Here is a 22,600-nt window from a genome sequence, read left to right as displayed (position 1 = left end):
ATTTAAACATAGACATTATGTCAAATAACAATCATTCTCTTGAGAATGAATGCTTTTCAACAGATTACCATGAATATCTGTTGCAGATGGAGGCCTAGGGCTACTGCAAGTTAAAAGATTAAGCTTGCCACAGAAGAAAACATCGCATTGGGCATTTTTTTTTGACAAACAGCTCGATTTCCTCTATACACGGGGTTAGGGTTAGCATTTGCATTTCGGTGGCTGAAGGAAATGTCATATCATAATGAAGTAGTAATCTGTTTACACAGACAAGCTATCTCCTGCAGGCCTGTTCATGTTCTCATTTCATCTCTCTTGCCCTTTTTTGCCCTCATACACTCAAAGTTGCACTGACCTTTGCTCGGCGGAGTAATCGAATCACGCTGATACCTGTAGATGACAGCTCTCTACTGGGCATGCTCTGAAGGTAAGCACACACACACACTTCACACAGATGCTGCAGACGTTTCACCTGGTACATCTCGGCGCAGACCAGCACAGCCATGGCCTGCAGCACACTGGCTGGACACACAAGCACACACAGTAGAAGTATTACACACACATTGTTATAACATCATGTAGATTACATTTTATTCCAGATTGATATCAAAGATGCTGCCTGAAATAAAGAAAGTGTTTTAGGATTATTGATCCAAAAATCTAATTGGAACAGAGCCACACCAGGACTGCCCCATGAAGCTTAAAACAACCAGATAATAAGAAAAGGATTTTGTGTACACAAAAGTAGAAGATGCTGAAGAAATTCCAAAGGCATCAGTCCAACAATGGATAAAATGACCACTGACACCGCAGTTCCCCTTATCTCTCTTCAGAACATTTAGCATCTTTCAGCTCATTGTTTTGATGTTATGGCCCACAATGTTTTTGATTCACTCTTCCAGCACCAGCAAGCAACTGTTTGAGCAAAAAGCTCCAAAAACCCACTGTATACTACCTGCCCAGCACGTAAAGAGCAGATATTTCCCTCAGGAGTTGGTGGAGACCAAAACAAAACTAAAAGGCAGAGTTAATAGTGAACTTATATTTGTCAGATAGCCCGAAACACAACTCCAAATATTGTTTCAAGAACAACTATTTTCTAATAGCACCTTTCTTAAATATTGTTTATAAGGTCCTTTTAAAAGGAAAAAGACAGGATGAACCTAATCAAACTGTTCGAATCAAGCCCTAAAACACTAACATTGTACTGACAAACACCCAAAAATACAAACATCATGTATTTATGCCTTTATATTTCTATCTTTTTGTTTTATATTTAAGTCATACTTAACTCAGCACAGTCTACAGTACGTCATTTTTTCTCAGATTGTGCATCAGTTTGTTGGATGTCCAAGAGATGTCGTGGAAATCTCTGATTACAACACACATTTTCAACACATGGACTAAATCTCAGCTGTGTGCTTTGAATAGAGCTCAGAAGTTAAATCACATTGAATATGACAAATAAGTAATTTCCCATTGCTTTTTTCAAGCTGTCAGTCTTTACATACACAACTGCAACAAACGTCAAACAAGTAATGTCAATCCTATTATGTAATGTCAAAATGTCAAATCAAATTGCTCCTGATGCAACTTGATTCCTGTCATCCTTCACTCCCCGATTCTCTGCATGCGTCTCTGACAGGCTGACGCACTGTCAACTGAGCAGCAGCCATACAGAGGGTTTGTTCTGTTCAGCTGCACATTCACCTAAACATACAAATGAGCAGTAAGTAACAATGTATTCTACTATCATACAGTATGTACAGTATACATTATTTATCTGAATGAAATACTCCTTTGATTTCACCATATTTCATTTTTGTCGCTAATGTTGGTGTTACCTTGCTTTAACCTTGAATGCTGAGCTCTTACATAACAGTGCAGCGGCTGCAGCCTCTGGAGCTTTTTCATGGCTTTAATTTCCTGTTCCCATGACTCAACCTGAAGCTGTATCTCTGGAAACAGCTTGCTTACCCTCCTTATACCTAAGCTGGAACTTAAGGGTTGCTTGTTGAGGTTTTTCATGAGTTTTTCATCAAAATATCTCATGCCACAAAATAAGGGGATTGTCAGCTCTCAGTAGCTGGTTATTCAGAAAGGATTATTCTGAACCTTTAAACGGTCTATTCATCATCTTCGTTATATAACAATACTGGGAAGGAAGATGACAGCCAATGTTATAATTAACTGTAATTCTGTAATTAAGTCACAGTTATATGGCTTCATCTATTAATTAGGGGACGTAACACATTGTTTTTTGTGTGCTTTCTGAATCTGTAATCATCTGTTGTTGAAAGGCTTGATTCAAGAGGGACTGCAGTTACTTGTGATGTCACCACTGATGTCAGGAAAAGACACACAAATACTCTTCTTCCAAAACCCCTTTAAGACACAACTGCATAGCTTGTTATTCAAAACTGCATTGAGAAATCTTTTACCACTAGGTGGCATAAAAAATAAAAAAATAAACACAGTAAGAAGATTTGAGATTTCAGCTTATCCAGTTCTTTTGGCTAACCTGTTAGCAAACATTTGCCCACTTACACATTTAGCAGACACAGAGCAACATGAACATTCCATTGGAGTCACTTTGGCCACCTGTAAAAAAGGTAAAACCAATATTCACTGGCATTTGTGGTACTGTTTGGTCCACTTACTCCTGAAAAACGCATCTGGGTCTCTTTCTAAAAACATGTTTTACCTCAACTCTGAGCCATTTTGTTACTGGAAAGGTAGCATACAATTGGTGTGTGTAAGCATGTGGACTGAGAACAGTCTACAGTTTTGAATGAGCTAGCATTTTTTGGTTTGTCTGACTGAAAACAAAAAACAACAAGCTTAAAGTGGCTGAAAGCTGTGCAGAGCTGCAGTCTGAGTTGATTTTCAGTGGGATCAACAGTATCAGCTAAGCTTTCACATTACAGGGGGACACTTGATTTAGTGTTTGCCTAGTGTAACTTTAAGGTTATAGAAACACTTAAAAAACTGTGTACTGTAGCTCATTGCCATCACCAGAGAGAATTATCAGCAATGCAGGGCACAATGTGACAGATAGTGACAGAGGAAAACAACAACACCACCACCACGTCTGGGGCCGTGAGTTGGCACCATTAAAAGCAGATGAAGCAGTGATGCCACGGGTTGATTTTGTCATCACTAAATCTAATTTAATTTTAAGCTCACTGCTGTTCTCTGCAAGCCTCTTGAGACTGACACTGGCAGCATGTCGCAGTCACACAGATGGTTGATGGGACTTGTCATCTGCGCTTCTGTTTTGGGCTGCGTTTAGTGAGCGAGGCCTAGAGTAAAACACTACTGTACCTCTCTCAAGTGTTTTCTGATTTGGTAATGGTGCTTATTTCTGCAGTACATTAAAATTGCATCAAAGATCCTTCTGTAAAAGACTGTAAAAGTCATTTGGTTGGTCAAAGGTTAAAGCAACTTTCATCTCAGTCACAAATCAACCAACCGTCTATTTAAAGTTATTCTCCCTTATTAAACTAAGCAAAGTATGTTATTTACAGCAATAGCCTGAGGAAGCAGTTATAGGCGGGTGAATGAATAACACACTGATTGAGGGTTTCCCAGTGCAATCAATCTCACCACCATACAAAATTTGCTACAGGGTTTAATTAGTCCACAAGATGAAGAGGAGGGGAGGGCCATTTTCGTACTATATTTAGGCCTCCCATTGGAGATTTGTTTGCAGTTTTAGGTGCCACTTAGTCATTAATCTAATTGTATACAGTAGTGGTCACAGTGGTATACTTGAGTGCACGTCTGGGTTGTGTGCAGTAAACTCACCAGGACAGCAGGAGTCAGTGTAGAGGTACTCCAGGAAAGACAGGAAGGTATCTGAGGAGACACCGTGGATGGGCACCACTCTGCTCCGGGCCTCTGCATACTTCCCACTGAACATGGCCGCCATGACGTCACAGCGTGCCACCAGCACTGCCCGGTGGGCTGGCAATACACTCCCTTGAACAAACACACAGAGAAATGCAGAATTAACATCTAAGTTTAGAATTTAAGAGTAGCATCTAGGAAAGTCCCAAAGAGTTGTGAAGTGAAATGCCCGAGAGTATAAAATCTTCCTAATTAATGTATTAAATCTTGACTGATAGTAACAGAATGCATCTTTGATCTAAAAACTTCTGGAGACAATCACAAACAAGTACTAATTTTTGAATAAGTTCAAGTCAAACACTCTTAATATCACTAACATGTCTCTTTTGCCTCATCACAGAAGTGTAGAGGCCAAACCCAATTCAATTTGGCTTGTTGAGAATGATGATCTGTCATAATGGGCCATTTAAATTAACAGGAAACAAATGACATGTAAAGCCTGGGCACAAGTCCTGACATAATCGCTGTCATTAAGTGCCATTAACAGCCAGTGACAGCTCGCACCACACTCCATCAGCACATTAGCGTAAAAAAATAAATAAATAAATAAATGTTCTTGTAGAAATTTTCTCTGTGACCTCCAAGAGTTGAACTCGCAGTTCAGAGGTGCAAGGATGAGAAAAGCTGAAAAGCTCAGTACACTTTTTATGAGATAAATAATGATTGAGGAGAGGCTTTGGAGCATTATTTCTGCATTTCTGAGTTTGATCCTAAAGAATTGGCTAAAAGCAGCTCGTGGAAGAGCTTTTGGTGAGATGAAACATGACAGGATCGGAAAGCAGCCCATCCCTTGGACCATTTTATCTTATTTTGTCTCCAAATGGACGACCAGGCCCGGGACTGAGATTATAATTCAATCACAGCCATTAAAAAGTGACCTTCCTCTGCTGTGTGATGGTGCATGCATTTGTAAATGTGTGTTCGTCGAACAGATCAGCATGGACCCACCTTGCACCATGAAGATGACATCAGAGTAAAGAGGAGAATTGAAGAGGTTGACAAGAGTCTGGGGGCCAAGCTGAGCCGCCCGAGCACTCGGGGTGTCCCTGGGGCCCTACGCGCGCACACACACACACACACACACAGTAGAGAAGAAGCCAAAAGAAACGGACAGAGAGAGTTAACATTCCTCTGCTGGATGTCAGGTACTAGTTATCAGCACAATTGCCATTCTGTGCATCTATCTCACCTCCCCTGTGGAATACAAATGGCCTCTCTGCCAATCTTTCTTAGCGCTACCCAAACATACTTGAACTGCAATGCCAAGAACGACATGATGGAACTGGCTAACACTGAAAACAGTCTGAGAACCAGACGGTCGTCCAAACTGTCTATTTATTAACACATTCCCGCTCATTTGAAGCTTTTAAAGGATGCATAATGCAATATATGTGTATACAGTATACTGCACTGCACAGCAGGTGAAATCAGTAGTATGAGAACGGCTGGTAGTGTGTCTTTTTGGAGTGTACGTGCACACATGCTTTTGTTAAGTCCGCAAATGAGTGTTGTCAAAGCATCGCATTACCATTGCATGACCTTTCTCAGTCAAGTGAAGCACAAAGAACTCCATATTCTCGCACTGCTCCGCTGCAGAGGGCGCATTCAGCAAACACCGAGACTTCAGTAGAGGCAGCAACAGAATCAAGCCTCTTTGATTATGAAAATCAATGGAAAGCTCACGGAAAGCACATTTCAGCCGCTCTCACAGAGTGAGACGACCCGGAGGTGTTTGCAGTGGACGAGATCAAATCCTGACAGGACATTAGGGCGTCTCATCGTGTTAAAGTGGTCCAGCCGTCTCTCAGTGTGTCAGATCGTCTCGACACTGCCTCAGGTAGAAGACCTAGTTCTATCCAGATGGGCTGGTAGACCATGTATGGTGCCAAAGGCTTGTCAGATGCAGACATGTCATATCTACTGATCTCTCTCTAAATGTTAAAGTCTGCTGCCTATTACATGGAGCCACTTCATGTTTTCGAAATAGGCATAATACATTAAAGAAGTAACGCTGCAGTTTTTTAACATAATGTTGGATTTCATGGCTAATGTCCAGTGTGGACTCCTTACAGATCTTGTGTTGTGCTTTAGCTCCTTTGAGAGCATCGCTTGTTTATTTTGTGCTAATACCCACAGTATCTGAGCGGTGATATGAGCAGTAATTATGTAAATATGCTAATTATAGCCACATTATTACTGCGCTGTTTCTAGACAAGGCCTTGCTAATTAAGGCGCTGTTTGTCACCAACTACAAAAATGTGTTTAAAACTTTCAAAAGAGTAGATTTGACACATTATAGATATTATTATTAACCTCTTTTGTTGGGGAGAGCTGTTATAGCATACACACCATAAGATATCTCAGTCTTAAACAAGATTATGTGATTTGTATGACATTTGTGTGTATTAGAGAAAGAGAAGAGAGGTGATTTTAAACGTTAAAGACCTCACCCTGTCTCTGCCGATGAGGGATCGTATGCGCTCCATAAGCTGAGCCACAGCTAGCGAATTCTTCAGCTTCTCCTCCAGGGCCTCCTGAAGGTGGTCCCACTCCCACGCTCCTACAAAACATCCACAAACACACTGATTATGTGGACCAACAGTAGTACAGTTTACAGAAACACACAGGCAAACTATTTTCTAGCTGGCACTGTGGTCTGACCACCCACGTACCTTACACTGAACACCCAGGACCTGTTTTTGACAAAGTTGGCTTGTTCTAAACTTTGTCTGCTTATATAATCCATGGTGGTTATGGGTGGGACACCCAGTCCAGATTCCACGAATGTCAGGAACAGTGACCCAAAGGCCTTTGCAAAACACACCAGTGACCATAATAAATCTGCCTTCAAGTCAGTTGGTTAATGATTTCTGTTTAAATTTATTTTACTTAAATTTAATTGAGATCAGTTTTTTTATATAGATCAATCTTTTTCCTTTTGGTTGCTGGCTAAAAATGCCATTTCATACACATCAAAAGAATCTAATGTATTTTAAACAAATACAGTATTAAGATATTCAAAACTTTAATCCATAGTTACAGGTACAGTCACATGTGTAATTAAATACTTATAAATGGAGAGTCTGCATTTTAGTTGTTTTCTCATTTGATCACATTAGAAATATCAGCTTTACTGGCTAAAGCTGAAAAACACAGTAAACTACTGTATTTAAGAGTCTACAGCCACACTAGTGGCTCTGTGAGGCTGTATTTAGGGACAGCAGTGCTTTGAGCTAAAAGCTAATGTCAGCATGCTAACATGCTCACAATGACAATGCTAACATACTGATGTGTAGCAGGTGTAATATTTATTCACCATCTTAGTTTAGTATCAAGTGATTACAATTCAACACTTGTTGAGACATGTCACTAAAAAACACAAATGTGAACCTCATGGTGTCACTAGTGGAAAAGTCAGGGTATCACCAAAGTCCGTAGGATTCCTCCTCTGGGGACCATGGATGTCTGCACAAAATTTCAAAACGATCCATCCAACAGCTGACAATATATTTCTCTCTGGACCAAAGTGGACGACCAACCAACCAACTGACCAACAGACCGACATTGCCATCGCTAGAGCCACGCTGCTAGCATGGCTTAAAATCATTGCTATACAGTAAATAAACAGCGGCCGTGATATACAGTAAGTTGCCATCAAAAAGGATGTGAAATATAGAGACTCAATAACTAGCGGCACTAATAAATAAAGATAAACTTGTGAAACTATTAAAGCAAAAAAGAAAGTAAAACTCTTCATCCTGCTTTATCATTTTTCCAAATGATAAAGCAGGGTGTTTATGTCTCAAATGTTTATGTCTCACTGGGACATAAACAGATTGTCGAGGGAAGAAGGGACCTGGACTGGGCAGGATTTATCTCATCATTAGTTCATAATGACGGTATTTGGGCTGATAGAGGGATTACCTCAACACACAGTGCCGGATAATAACACTGCATGGTGCGGACACCTCATAAGCAGGGTGAGAGATTAGCTCAGGAGCTGTGCTGCTGACATATGATGCAGCCAGACACCAACAAGCAGAACTGCATAAAAAGGACTATATATGCAAAAAGCAAAAGCTGCAAAATGCTTAAATAATTTCTACACAATCTCACAATTAAGTGTCAGTGTTGATGCATTTCTTCTCAACCACCCACACAAACATAAATGCTGAAATAGGATACTTTTGGGAATAATTTGTACAGCTGAACACTAATTTCCGAGAGGTTTTCCTTAACCTTTTCCATAACTACTACTTTCCTGATGCTAAACCTTAACCTAACTTAAACCAAACAAACTCTAACAAGGGCATAAACCAGTGTAGTTTATGCAAAATTTAGGAAACTAAATTACAATAAATTTTCCACAGTTAGACAAGTCGTCCCAAAAAGTAGTCTAGTAGTCTGTAGTCTAAGATTTGACCCCAAATAACGCCAGGATGACCACAAACAAACACACACAATGTGTCATACACATGTAATACATGTGCTAAACATGCACACACACACAATAGCAACCAAGTGACAAATTCAATAATTCAGCAGCACACTACACAAGGAGACAGAGTCTCACAGTGTTAACATCACACAGGCAAAGTCACGGCCTATGTGACTGTCCACACGCACTCAAGTGACAAAAACCCAGAGTGTGGAATAATACCACGAGTGTGACGCTGTGTGTTTACAGAGACATGATATTGTTATGGAAATTAGTTCTGCTAAGCCAATAAAATGAGCTACAACTAACAAATGAGTGGAACTGAATTGCGAGCATGAGATGTCTGTCCCATCTCTAGGAAAGCAAAGTACAGCTTGCTGTGGATTTACTGCAAATGAACATCAAACATTGGCTCACTGTGTTCCGAATGGTTCGAATGATGGGCAAAGGAGGCACACATTCACATCTGATTAGCCAATTCTAGAAAATACACTAATACAGAAATACACACACTGTATGAGACAGCGGCTTTAACCTTACAATCCAACCCACCATGTTGAAGGTTAACATTCGTAATTTTTCACACAAGGCTTAACACTGTCTCCCTGCAGTGTTTTATGGAAACGTGACATTCGTATTCTGCTGCGCACATGCACACATATTCCTCTTTCTGCTATTTGCTCCAAGCCACACACAGACACACAAACACACACACATACACACATTAACAGTATGCTCTAGTGCCCAGCTCTCCCACCACCCAAAATACCACTCTCTCACCATCACATTATCTCACAGATATGCAAGCAGCACCTTAAACACTCCGCCCCCTCTCTCACCCTCACGTCCCTCCACCATCATTTTTCATCATACTCCTAATTTTCCACTCCTTACTTTCCCATATCCCTCCTCTCTTACGCAAAAAAAAAACATCCACACAAGGACTGTAAAAATACACACTGCACCCTTCAATCGCTGGCTTTCTTATTCTTATGCAGTCACTCACAGAGACTCAGTCTAACCCTATAATCTTCTTCCCTTCTCCACTCACCCTTCACCAGCACACATTCACACTCAGCTTATGCGTTTGTGCATCTGCCTCTGGTGTATATGTGCGAGTGTACACATGCGTGTTCATTTAGACCATCAGTGCTGCTCACATACATGTTAAGAGGCAGCCGTGAATCAGTTGTTAGCGCAGCTTTTTGCCATAAGGACTCCTGCACAACATGCAGCTTGTGATGAAGCGCTGGCATGCATAGGCGCTGCGATATAACATGTAGCAAGCACAGCAATGCACACTCTGAGCCGCAGACAGAAGATTTTCATTACGGCACTGAAGTCACAGAGAATATCCCACGGCTGTTTAACTAGGCTTCATACACGGCTGAAGAACATTTTGCATCTGCAAATGTTTTGGTTGCATGTTTTATGCCTGCGTGTGCCTGTATCTTTGTAAGGTGAAGTTAATATAACATTCTATTAATTGTACATGGCAGTTTCATCACAGAGTTAATCATTTGTTGATGTAAATATGAGGCCACTGTAACAGGCTACAGAGTCAGATTCTATCCCATTAGCCATCAAAATGATGGAAGTTCAATTTCTGCAAGACATCTCTCAGTGCACCAATCCATGTGTCCATGATGTTTAATAAAACGGAGCTGGGTAGAGATAAAGGAAACATGAGTGAGGCCATGAGTACAAATATGGGTTAAGAAAGCAGTGTGAGATCACAGTACTACATGATGAATGATCAGGTCCTAGATTAACAGTTGCTTACTATCATGCACTTTCAATTTGACTGATATCTGTTCCTCACCATAATGGAACATTGGACATCATCCAATAGCAGGCAAACTGCCTTCTGCTGCCAGGGGACATTAATCATCACATTTAAATTATTGGAAAAAGAGTAACTGCTTTGGGGGAATGGAGTTCCCATGCTGTGAATGCAAGTCCAGCTCTGTAAGCTGTATTTAAACTCCAGTCGTAATTTGCAGAATGTGTCTAATACGGCAACAACAAACTGGAAGCATCAAGGCTGAAACACCTGCCTTGGCATTAGTACGATTCACACAAAAACAAGTAAAACCAAAATCAGGTTACTAAGGATGAATGCAATTCAATACAATGAGCGGTTTGTAGCACTTAGTAGCAGGAGATAACTGATTCTTTTTTTAAGCGTGATGCACATCATTTCCCAGAAATCATGTAGTGTGATGAGAGTAAACTGACTGAGCCATCCTTGCTGAGTCCAGATTTCTCTGGACAAAGTGCATGTTGGCAGCTGTTTTGGAGACAGTTTTGTATTCTGATCCCCTCTTTCTATTTGGCACTTCCTGTGAAACTGATCCTGTTGCCAGAATGTCAGTTTGGGCAACTTCTAGTGAGAATGGGATGCTCTTCTGTGATGTGATTTAGGTTGGTACAACTTTTAATATAGAAATAATTTGGCAGTGTTCACTAGAATTCACTTCTGATTAAGTCACCCCCTTGTCATATTTTAGGTTTTTAGTTGTATTCTTTGCCGTGCAGTACTGTTATTTTTACAACAGGGCGTTCTTTTTGAAAAGGACCACAATGACGAAAAAGATTAGTCTAACCTATCAATACATACATTAGAGATGAAACACTTAGTAAATTAACTGATTAGTCAATCAAAAAAGAAGCAACATTTTTGATAATCAAGTAATTGTTAAAGTCATTTCTGGGGATGGCAATGTGGGCTGGTCCACCACCTCGGTCCAGACTGAAGTAGCTCAACAACTATTGGATGGATTGCAAAGAAAGTTTGTACAGACATTCGTGGTCTCCAGAAGATGAATCCTAAAGGCATTGGTGATTCCCTGACTTTTCTTCTTGCGGCACCAGCAAGTTGTAGTTCTAAGTGAAATATCTCGACCTATTGGACAGATTTCCATGAAATTTGGTACACACATTCATGTCCCCCTCAGGATGAATTGTAATCACTTTGGTGATCCCTTGACTTTTCATCTAGCGCCATCATCAGGTCAAAATTCTAATTTGTCCTGTACTTTGTGTTATGACTAAATACCTGCAAAACTTATGACATTGCCATCAGTCTCAGCTGTACTTTGTGTTTAGTGCTAATTAGTAAATGTTAGCATGCTAACACGGTAAACTGAGATGGTTGCCATTGAGAGTATGTTAGCATACTGACGATAGCATTTAAGTCAAAGCATCAGTGTGCCTACATACAGCCTCACAGAGCTGCTAGCATGGCTGTAGACTTGAGTTTTGTTGGTGCAAATATGACAAAAGTTCAGTGGTTCCAGCTTCTGTGAGAATTTGCTGGTTTTCTTTGTCTTCTACGATAGCAAATGTAATATATTTGGGTTTTGGACTGTTGATCAGAAAAAACAAGCAATTTCATTATGTCATCTTGGGCTTCGGGAAATTGTGATTTGGGGAATTGTGTGGCATTTTTCACTATTTTCTGATATTTCATAGACCAAACGATTAATCAATGAATCAAGACAATAATCAGAATATGTAGTATTCATGTAGCTTTTCATAGTACCAGCAGTCAGTGAAAGTTCTACATAGTGCTAGCATCTCGCAAGCAGTGGGGTGTTAAAAAGTTTAATGGAAATGACAGAATTTTCTGGAAAAGACACAAAACAGCAGATTTAAGTTGTTGGTTTTCTCAGTTGTATCTGAGTGTGTTGTGTTTGACTGGTAGTTTTTACCTCTGTAAATGAACATTAAAGTCTCCCACAAGCACATACACAGGAGAGGGTCCTTCACCACCAGACGAGAGAGGCGTCCTGTCAGGTGCCCTTCTGATCGTGGCATGTCATCGATAATCCCCCCGTCCCAGGTGGAGAGAAGCGAATGGGGGCCTCCATCCCGCTCTCTGCAAGCACACCGCGACTGGGGACGTTCTCTGTCCAACCAGAGATGAAATTCAGCACAACATCCTTCCCAGTTAGGCTAAAGAGGAGTTTGCAGAGAGAACTGAGCTTCTGCTGGCTACAGGCTCAGGTGGTGATATAGCTTGTTAAGCTCCATCCTGTGAACAAGATAATATCTCTCCTACCTGGTCTTGGGCCCCAGGAGCAGCTGTCTGAAGTACGGGCTGACAGCACACAGCACAGCCGCGTGTGCCCACCCCAGCTCTTTCCCAGAGTCCCCGGCGTAGAAAGCCACATCGGCGAACTGCACACCACGCTCTAACAACCACTGCATGTCCTGGGAGAAGCTGGACTCCTCTACTCGGATAGGGGGAAGACGTGCTGAACGGAGGGAGGAAGAGGGAGCACGGAGGGTGAAAAGGAGAGAGAGAGGATAGTTCATGACTCATGTTAATGAACAATCACTTTTGAAATTCAGCTTGCCCATATTTTCAAAAGATAAATGGGAAAATCCACCAAATTTGTTATGTTCAAAGCACCCCAGGAGTCTTGTAATTTACACTTTTGATGTGCTCGTTTTTCCTCATTCTACCATGTCTACGTCTACTAGTGATTTCTCCTTTTTTGGACAATGAGTTTTGACAACTCAGAGAGCAATGGGGTGTATACGGGAATGTGGAGAGAGTGATAGTGACAGAAATAGTGAAGTGAGATCTTTTAGCCAATAAAGAGAGAGGCTGAGAGAGACCAATGTCATGTTGTGCCCTGCCCTGTTGCTCAAGTTAGACAAATGCCTCCAGATATGTTTGTCTTTGGACTAATGACAGACCTGCAAAGATGCAAACCAAGACTGCTGCACTGGATTCTGGTCTATTGAAGTAATGGAGAAATTGTCGTGTCCGTCTGTTCAACACCCTGTACGTCCAAAAGCGTATTTTAAATAAGGTTAATGTTTAAAGAAGATATGGAAAAAAACCTGGACAATAGTCACAGATGAATGAGTTGCAGTGAACTGAGTGCAACAGTAAAAACTGTGAATACAAGAAAAATACTGCAGTGAAAAAGAACAGAATTGGAAAACCTGTCTGGAGCAACGAGAAGAAATATTTCATAGGAAAAAAAGGGGGAAAAACAGTGCTTTGTGATGCATGTATTCATGAATTCAGATTAATAAAAGTGACAAAGCAGGAAAGTAAAGGAAGTGGGGGGAGGGGGCTTCACAAATCTTTGTCCTATTATATTCCTATTCATGCTTAATACTCACTACACCTCTGTGGACCTCATCTCCTTTTTTATGGCAGCTCAGATTTGGCCGTGAAAACTGTGCTGTTCCTGAATCAGTGCACGTCACATTTAACGCAAGCTACACCATAAGTAGAATTAAGCAGTGTTGGACAGGCACCGATAAATCCGCCAGCACTCACTGTCATTGCATCAGATTTAGACACACACAGCAGCAAAGTGGTCAGATCAATATTTAACTCTATAACAAACAGCGTAGTTTGTGTTCAATATTTTCAGGTGTTTTATTTTGTAAAAATTAACTGTGCATGAAAAAATACTGAAATGGCAGTAGTGGTAGCAGTAGTTGTAAGGCGAGAGACGGGAGTGTAGCTATGAATTAATTAAATGATTCTACTGGATCTATTTGTGGTGTGGGAGTCGTGCTTCTAGCCAAATTAATTTTAATCATGCCATTTCAAATACAACACACAGAAAGCATTCAGTTTGTGGCAACATCTGGCAGTTAGGAATGGTAGTCGACTGCAGATTTAATCAGACTGTATTTTAGCCAATTAGGGGAAAGAGTGCCACAGTCTAAAAAAGTAGAACATTAAGACAAAGGAAAAGCAGCAGAAATGAAACCGTCAAGCACTCCAGCTTGGCTTGTTTCTTTTTAGCTTTGCTACAATAATCAAAACTTACTGTCTCTGCTGCTCGTTGTGTATGAATGTATGTGGTTCTGTGAGTTTTAGCCTCTTTTGATCATGATCAGCACAGTCATTTATCTCTTCTCATAATTAGCTTTTTGATGTTTGCGGAATCTGATTGGCTTAAAGGCAGTTTGATTAAGTCTGCAATGTATCTAGTCTGCTACAAACTGCTACGAATGTGGCTTGTTTTGAAGCTTGATTAAAATTTTATCTGAAATTCTTAATTTCAAATAAGCAGATTAAAACTAAATTGGAGCTTAAACAATTACTTGGCAACTTTTTGATTATCAATTGACTGTTTGAGTCATTTTTCGGTCAAAGAAATGACAAACATTCTCTGGTTCCAGCTTCTCAAAGAGAAACGATTTGTGAGAATTTGTCGGTTTTCTTGTCTTACAGTAAAGTGAACATCCTTGAGTTTTGAACTGTCATTGGACAGAACAAACAATTTGCAAACGTCACCTTGGGGTTCTGGGAAATTGTGATGAAAATAATTATAATTTGCAGCCCCAAACTAAATCTTCCAAAACTGAGATATATATAAATATTCAATTTTAGTAATATGCACAGAAATTAAAAACACATAACAAAAAAGCAAAAACTGCATTAGGGATGTTACTGGCTGGACAAGTGGGTATATAGTGTTCAGGTAGCTAAATACCTAAACTGATTAAGAACGCTTGGTTAAAGATAATGTTAATGAGTAATCCTCCCCTATCCCACAGCTACAATCACTGAGCTGCCTCAGAACAAGGCACTAAACATTCAGTTGTTGCTGTGTCTGGTGCTGAAAAGAGCTCAGTCTAAAATTGATTCAAACGTCACAGAATAAAAGTAGTCCACCTAGCTCTTTGTCTCTCTTCTTATTTCCAGTTTGGAACAGAGAATATTGATCTGGATAAAACCTTTGTGCTCAGCTCTTTTTACGGCTATGTAAGCTGTAAGAAAATACAATCCTGTCAGTCCAGTTGAATGCTCTCTATATGCCATAAAAAGAGCTATTTAAAGCAACAATAATACTTAATAACATGCAAATTAAAGGACTAAAAAACAATAATTGCCATTAATGAAATTAAAACATTTTAAATGAAAAAGGGTTAACACTGGGTGTTACACGGTTGCCTGTAGAAACTGACAGGACACAAATAAATGCCACTTTAAAAAAAGTTGAGTTTTTAGATACCATAGTATTCCTCTGACCTGGTTGTTCTAAATGAGGGGGACGAAGCTCGTTCACTTTATTTCCTCGCCTCTTCTCTGGCCTCTCTTTGGCTTTGTGTTTCAGACACTGAATCATGAAATACTCCAGCTGAACAATACAGAAATACACATGTTAGCTTAAACGCACGGTACAAAAATAGTGATGTTACATCATCAATTCTTTGCTTTGGAAAACAACTTCCTGAGAAGACCAACGTAGCTACCTGTCCTTGTCTCCTCTACTAAGTGCTGTACCTATCTGAAATGAAGAGTTCATCGAGTTTAATAGACAGGAAGAGTGTGCAAAGTTAAGAATTTATCTTACAGCTTCATTTCAGCATAAAAACACGTGCCATTTTTTCCCCCTGAAAATAGGAATGCTGATTTTTTTTTTTTTTACTCACTCAACACATCATAGATCATATAAACTTTCCTTTCAAGCACAAGAATTAAAATGTGACAAAAAGTTACATTAAGTGCTTACTTAATCACAGCAGCTGACAAATGTGTCCAGTAAATAGTCTCACGTGACATCTGATTCCATTGTAGTCATTAAATTCTTATTTCGACCATTTAATTCCTGCGTGACGTGACCACTTACCACGCTGCCGAAGTAGCGACCCACAAAGACGTGGTTGAGAGAGGGCAACTCCAGGTAGGTGGCCCCTAGGTCCCGGGACAGCTGCAGACCTTCACTGTGAGGCACACAGCTGCTCCAGTCAGACGCACACAGCGGGCACGTACAGGGAGGGCCTTCATCTTAACACAGAGAGGAAAATTTAACTCTAGTATGAAATCATTGAGACTATAAATAACTGAATCGAATACATAGTTTATGAGGTTATATGAGAAGCTATACACGAGTCGTTGATATTCCATTATGCGTTTTAGGATGTATGAACCTAGTTTGAATTGAACAGCCACTGCTGGAAATGCTTGTCTCATGTTTCACCGAATGAGCTGCACTTAGCCATGACATACAGTCCATAGAAAGGGCTAACATGCTATTCATATTTGTTAAAATATTCAACTAAAACACGAAATGAACTGCCATATATGCTTTCAAGCACAACATGGATCAAAGCATCTTTTAAAGACAGAAGTCAGACAAAAAAATCTGCACACAGCTCTCAATAAATTTAACAGAGAAATGTTTCAGTTTAACAAAGACCTTCGTCAAGCACTGTCAAGTTGATACCACAGAGCAGAGCAAGTATTATATTGTATATACTCATAAACACACCCATCAGTCGGGTGGTTGTGATCTGCATGATTAAGAGTCAATCTATTCCCAGACAGCAAAATGTATTTAAAAAAAAAAATCATACACGAACATGCTGAATGTACTCCTTCACAAACATTCTGTAAAATAGCATACATGACACTCAAAACCTATTTTGTAAATGCGTTTCAGTGCTTGTTAAAAGTTTCTTATACACCAGACAAAACAGTGCATAAACACAGTTACTTTGTGTGATGAGCAGAACACAAAACATTTCACAAACCAAATTAAAACAGAAAACATATCTCGCAAAACAGAACATAAAAACCAGATGCCACAGCCACATGTGCTTTCATGGTGTGGACTTGCCCTACGTCCTAATAGTCTGTCTCAGAGTGACTTTAGACAGCCAGTGACAATTTTAAAAGAGAGATAGGTGTATGTATTTTTTCCATTTTGTGAAAGATTATTGTTTTCTGTTTTGTTGTGTTTTGCAATGTTGGTTCCTGAAATATCATTAGGTTTTCTTTAATTCAATACGGACGTGTTTTGCACTTCCAGGCCACTGTTTTTACATCTTCACAAAGTCCAAAGAAAAAACTAAGAATTCTCATACAACAGAAAAGCTAGACCATCTAAATACATCAAATCTGCAATGGCACGTGCACTAGGACCAGCCATGCTGTGGCATGTGTGCATGGCGACCAAAGAGACAGAAGATTTGGAGGGATTAGCTTGAAGGAGAAAAAAAGACTGCACAAAGGAGGAGAGAGCCAGGGAGAAAGAGAGAATGAGCGGGACATACAGCTAAATGCTGAGGCATTTGATAAATCATACTGCTAATAACCTACAGGCATGACACAGAGACGGAGCTAGACAGAGTGTGTGTGTGTGTGTGTGAGTGTGTGAGAGAGAGAGAGAGAATGAAAAGCAGAGTGTGTGTGTGTGAGCGTCTGACAGGCGGTGACTTGGCATATCAGTGGTATGTTTGTGTGCGTGAGGGTGCACGCACGCCCTTGGATAAATCTGTCTGTGCTCCTGCGTTCAGCACTGGTTTAATGGCTGCGTTAATGCACGTACGGCAGCGCTCTCTGCCACAGATGTGCTTTAGGTGGTCTTAAGTCAAGCAGCAGGAAGCACTCAGAGCTCATTCACTCTGCTATCCCCTCATTCTCTACAGTCATGAGGGGATAGCATGAAAATACTCACAGCAGCCGCAGACAAAAACACAAAGGCTCTGGTCTACAGGTACCCAGTCCCTCCCCCGTCTCTCTCTCTCTCTCTCTCTCTCTCTCTCTCCCCCGTCTCTCTCTCTCTCTCAAAGACTTGACTCACACTGTGATCATTCTGCAGCGGAGCTTTGACAGGATCTCAAAGTATGTCGAGGAGACAAGCTAAAAATACAACCTGGTGCATTTGATGAGCTTGTTTACAGCATCTGGATTTGACAAGCGGTCAGTGTGTGTGCAAAAACATACTGATGTGTTTAGCAGCTTCCAGTACGGCTACACCCAAGCGCTCTAGTCTTACTTAAGGGACAAACTACTGTTGTGGTGCACTTTCGAGCCATGACAGTGTAAATTTAAGTGCTGTGCGAGCTCTTGTCTGCTTGCAAGTCTTATAATGGCCAAACAATATAAACTTAATGTCTTGCTTTGGTGTGTTTCCTGCAGGGAAACATGTGAGCTGACAGCCTGAAGGCAACCAAGAGGAGATTTAATCTTGAGCATCCTCCTCATTGCTGGGAGGACACACTAGAGGACACAAGGCTCAGACAGTGATCTCAATGGCCCAATGAGAAGAACATGATATTGTCTGGAAATCAAACTCAATAACCGAGGCAACAGCAAATTAACCCTAAAATACCAGTATATAAAGTACAATGGCTGAGAGATAAGACATTTTGTATTTGTTGCCTCTCAAACTCCATTGTTCATATACAACAATGGCAAACTGCTAGAGGAACCATCAGCTGTCAAGGCGTTGTTGGCAAAACTAAACTCACTCTGGCTCTGACAAAAACACAGAACTAAAGCGTCCTCACCGTTCAGCCGTGCTCCTACAGCGACCAGGATGACAGGCACACCCCAGTGCCTCAGGAGCGGACGGAGTCTCGGGGCGTAGCCGTTCCTGACCTGCTGGAAGGCCAGCTTGTCAGTGACTGAATATTTAATGACCAGGATGTCCGCCTGCTCAAGAACTTTCCGTACGCTGGCCCAATCGCTGTCCAACAAGTCCTGGAAAGTCAAGAAAAGAAACGGACAACAAATATAAATAGGAGGAGGTCAGAGGAGGACAGACACATTAGAAATGCAATAAACAGAATTGTCTGCATACCCAACCTGTACCATGAATCTTACCTCAAATAACCCTTCCCCTCTGAGTCTCCGTAAATATAAATACCTCAGTGTGGCTCTTGGGACTTTACCCCCAAGGACCTGTGTGGGGCTAGCTGCTCGCTCTAAACCAACCTAACTCGACTAATTAGGCAGGGAAAAAAACACTTCCGAAAGCTGTGAGCAGTTTGAATAAAAAAAGGACAAAGAGACATAGAATTAAACTGAGAGACTTTCTGTAGCACCACCCCTGACAGGGTTAGACAGCCCTATAATAGGACATACAGTGCTGCTACAAAATCATAACAGCGCTTTCATTTCAAATTCATATGCTATTAAGAACAAAAGTTCTTTCATCAGTTTTTTTTTGTGTGTGTGCAGTGCATGTTAAAATAGCTTCCTCCTAAGAATAGAGACATTTTTACAAAGCCTGCAATCAGCACTGAAAGGCAAGTGGCCTTGGAATTTGAAATGTTGTGCTTCTTCTGAGAAACAGAAGCAGAGTGAAAAGTAAACAGCATATCACTGAAGTGACGCACGGTCTTTCACAATGACAATGCTCTGGCAAAATGACACCACTTTTTTATGGCATGTTTTGCCATCTTGGCCTGCCCTGACCTTCCTCTGCTAATCAAGTCTGATTTGTTATCACACAAGAAGGTGTAAGGGGAAAGAGCCAAAGCAACACTTAACTAAGGCTCCCTTGTAAATATGCAAATGAGGGATGGACACGTGAATGAGCAAAACAAATCAAAGCAAAGATTTATACTGTATCATCCCATGCAAGTCTCTGTTGTTCCTCATTCTGTTCTGCACACACACACACACACACACACACACACACACACACACACACACACACACACACACACACAGTCTCTTACCCAGCTGGGGCAATCCCGAACCACTACAGTGACATCTCCAAACACACGTGAGGTGTACTCCATGAAGGCCGGGTTGTGTAGGCTGCTCTCCAAGTCGCAGGGTCCCACCAGCGCTCCGTGACCCAGGTAGCTCCACAGCAGGCCTCCCTGCAGCTGTCCCTGGCCCATGATCTCCTCCCCGGGCCCGACTCCGCCGGGGCACTCGCTGCCCAGAGCCACAATGTGGATGGACCTGTAAGCCAGACAACTCGTGGTTGAAAGTGACTTGAATGAAGCAGCACACAAGCAGATGGTGATCCAGAGGTAGCACCGAGGGAGAGGAGGCACCTCTCTTTGCTTTGGTCCTTATTATTCATGTCTGTCACGGAGACAGTGCATCACCGTTATGTCACTGAAAATGACTGAGAAGAAGCTTGCCAAGGCCCTTATTACCTGAGAGGGTACTACGGTTCAATAAATCAGACACTAAATGAGAAATATTTTCGGTGCTGTATTTATATTTATCAAGCATACTGGCAAAAAAAAAAATGCATGCAACCATACCAGGAACCCCCTTTTCCTCACATCCCTTAATGAGTTGCAGCTTCAGAGCAACTTACATTGTGGTCACCGCGGTTTTGTTCCGCTGTTCTACGCTATGGAGCCCGTTTCCCTCACGGCGCGTTTCCACGCCAGTCTGCAGTCACCAGACTCGGCTTTTCCGCAATGAGCCGCGGCTCCGCTCCGTCGTTAATCCCTCTCATCGGTGGCTGCCCCCCCGGGAGCCCGGCTGCTGGGGAGTTTCGCAGTCACTCGCATTTCCCCGTCTCGTTATTCATTCATAAAAGCGGAACCCGATACCGTCCCGAACCGACCGTAGAGGCGCACCGGACAGCCCAGCCGGAGAGTGTGTGAACAGCAGCGCCCATGGGCAGCCAATGCGCTAACAGACAAACAAGTTGCCAGTCGGTAGGAAACACAACTAACGACGAGGAGAGAGCAGCCTCGCGCCTCGGTGTCCAGACCATATGAATGACGTCGGCGGATAAAACAAAGTCTCACTGGCAAAGAACAACTGGAGGGAGAGAGAGAGAGAGAGAGAGCGAGCGCGTGCGAGCAACGACTGAACAGAGAGTGGTCGCGCCTGACTCAGCAGCACGCACGCGGGCATACACATGATGCGCGCGCCAACACACACGAACACCCTCACTATATGACCATGCTGTCGACGTGCAGGAAATGACAGTGTTGTTTTGTTAACTCAAACAGTTTTACACCTTGTTGTCCATTCAAAGCTGCATCTAAACAATTCAAGAACAAGCGCTTTATCCTCCGGCGAATGCAATGCAAAGCACATGTGCGCCAATAACTTCCATTCTCTTGTCCCTGAGTCACAAAGACAGACACTGAACACCGCACCACATGAATAGACATAAAAGGAATGGTCAAGAGGTGCGACCATGGGGTGCAATGTTAATGATAGTGATAACAATAATGACAACCATAATGAGCAAGTGTTAGGAGACTATTTGCTTATACAGCAAGAAAAATTTAATCAGAGTCATTCACAACCATGATGAATAATGCAAGACATAAAACCAAAGAGAGTTTTTAGGCCATGGGTTTGAATGCCCTGCAACACTGTTCCATGCTGCTTACACATTGTGCAATAGCCTACCCTCCCTCTGGAATAAGATGCACTCGCCCTGCTAAGCAGTTTCTCCAGACAGTCTGCTCTTTCTCTTGACAAACAGCCCTCCACTTGACCTATTGCAAATGTCCACCTGCACATGACGGTCCCCACCTTGTACCAAGATTCTCAATTTCACCACATTATCATGTTTTGATATCTAATGTGTGGTATCTTTGCTGTAAGTCACAGCCCCCTCGATCCATGTAACCCAAGGCCCTGTGCATTTCTTGATTGTTTTCGAAGCATCTAATAGGCCAAGGCTTCAGACTGTTTGTGAGTTTGCCGTAGGCCAGCTACAGAAACCAACATCATTCATGCACAGAGGAACATCATACCCCATAGCCTTTGTGTTCTCAACCCAACCATGGCATGGCATTTGCAGTTCTAGGGCCATGTAACTGTTAGCCTGCACTATGGGCACAGCAACAGAGAAATAATCTGAATGAGACAGGCTGTCTTGACTCTTTACATCAAATGGTTAACAAATTATATAACCAAATTATTTTGCATTGCCTGTTAAGTACAGGATGGCTATGCAATAAATTATTCAACTTTTTTTTCACAGAAGCCACATAAACAACTTCACCTTTATATTTTTTGCAATAATTATTACAATAATTATTAAGACTTTAAATGTGTAACAGAAAGCCTGTGCTACGAACTGGAGGTGTGGAGTGGGCAAAGAAACTGTTGTATTACTATTTGCATTGTATTAGTTTTGTGACTGTGATGGTGCTCCTTATACAAACAATAAATAGTTGATCACAAAAAAAAAGAATATGAGGTACAGGACTGGGGAGCAGCGACCTTCCAGCCAGCCACAGCACCTGTCTGAAGCTGCTGTCAACACACCTTTTAACAACCTCAGGGATTTCCTCGGTGTCCTCACTCAGCAAGGTTGGGGTTTTTTTTCACAGTCGCTGGAGGAATTTTTTGCCAATGAACAAGTAACATGTCACAACACAAATCCCAAATGCTGGAATCTATGCAGCCTGTGGCCTGATATTCCTGCTTTCTGATGTTATCTGAAGGAATAAACAGACATAGATTTTACAAAAAGTGGCCAGTATTGTGTTATGATCTTTATATTTTACATTAACGATTTCCAACTTTAGGACATTATCGAT

At 41.5% G+C, this 22,600-nt stretch overlaps 2 protein-coding genes across 5 annotated transcripts in view; one reads left to right on the top strand and one right to left on the bottom strand.

The window, feature by feature from the left end:
- rhobtb3 (Rho related BTB domain containing 3) overlaps positions 1-22,600 on the bottom strand; it is a 25,963-nt gene extending 3,363 nt beyond the window's left edge. Inside the window, exons 1-11 of one of the 4 annotated variants that reach the window (XM_044171128.1) lie at positions 22,326-22,600; positions 19,802-20,033; positions 18,626-18,818; positions 15,961-16,118; positions 15,360-15,468; positions 12,411-12,606; positions 12,061-12,257; positions 6,360-6,469; positions 4,858-4,963; positions 3,808-3,981; positions 356-522 (exon numbers count right to left, since the gene is read on the bottom strand). In XM_044171128.1, coding sequence (XP_044027063.1) covers positions 356-522; positions 3,808-3,981; positions 4,858-4,963; positions 6,360-6,469; positions 12,061-12,257; positions 12,411-12,606; positions 15,360-15,468; positions 15,961-16,118; positions 18,626-18,818; positions 19,802-19,969 — 1,578 coding nt within the window. In that variant the 5' untranslated portion in view covers positions 19,970-20,033; positions 22,326-22,600. The other 3 variants (XM_044171115.1, XM_044171123.1, XM_044171137.1) reach the window with 3 other exon arrangements.
- Positions 8-22,600, top strand: part of nudt2 (nudix (nucleoside diphosphate linked moiety X)-type motif 2) — a 28,218-nt gene continuing 5,625 nt past the window's right edge. Inside the window, exons 1-2 of the mRNA XM_044171273.1 lie at positions 8-427; positions 1,646-1,729. The gene's annotated coding sequence lies outside the window, so the exon portion shown is untranslated. The remainder of the gene's footprint in view (positions 428-1,645; positions 1,730-22,600) is intronic.

The sequence above is a fragment of the Siniperca chuatsi genome, linkage group LG2 (assembly GCF_020085105.1).
Source record: "Siniperca chuatsi isolate FFG_IHB_CAS linkage group LG2, ASM2008510v1, whole genome shotgun sequence".
NCBI classification, from domain to species: Eukaryota; Metazoa; Chordata; class Actinopteri; order Centrarchiformes; family Sinipercidae; genus Siniperca; species Siniperca chuatsi.
Note: the sequence above shows the minus strand (reverse complement) of the source record. Positions and strands in the feature narration are given on the sequence as shown.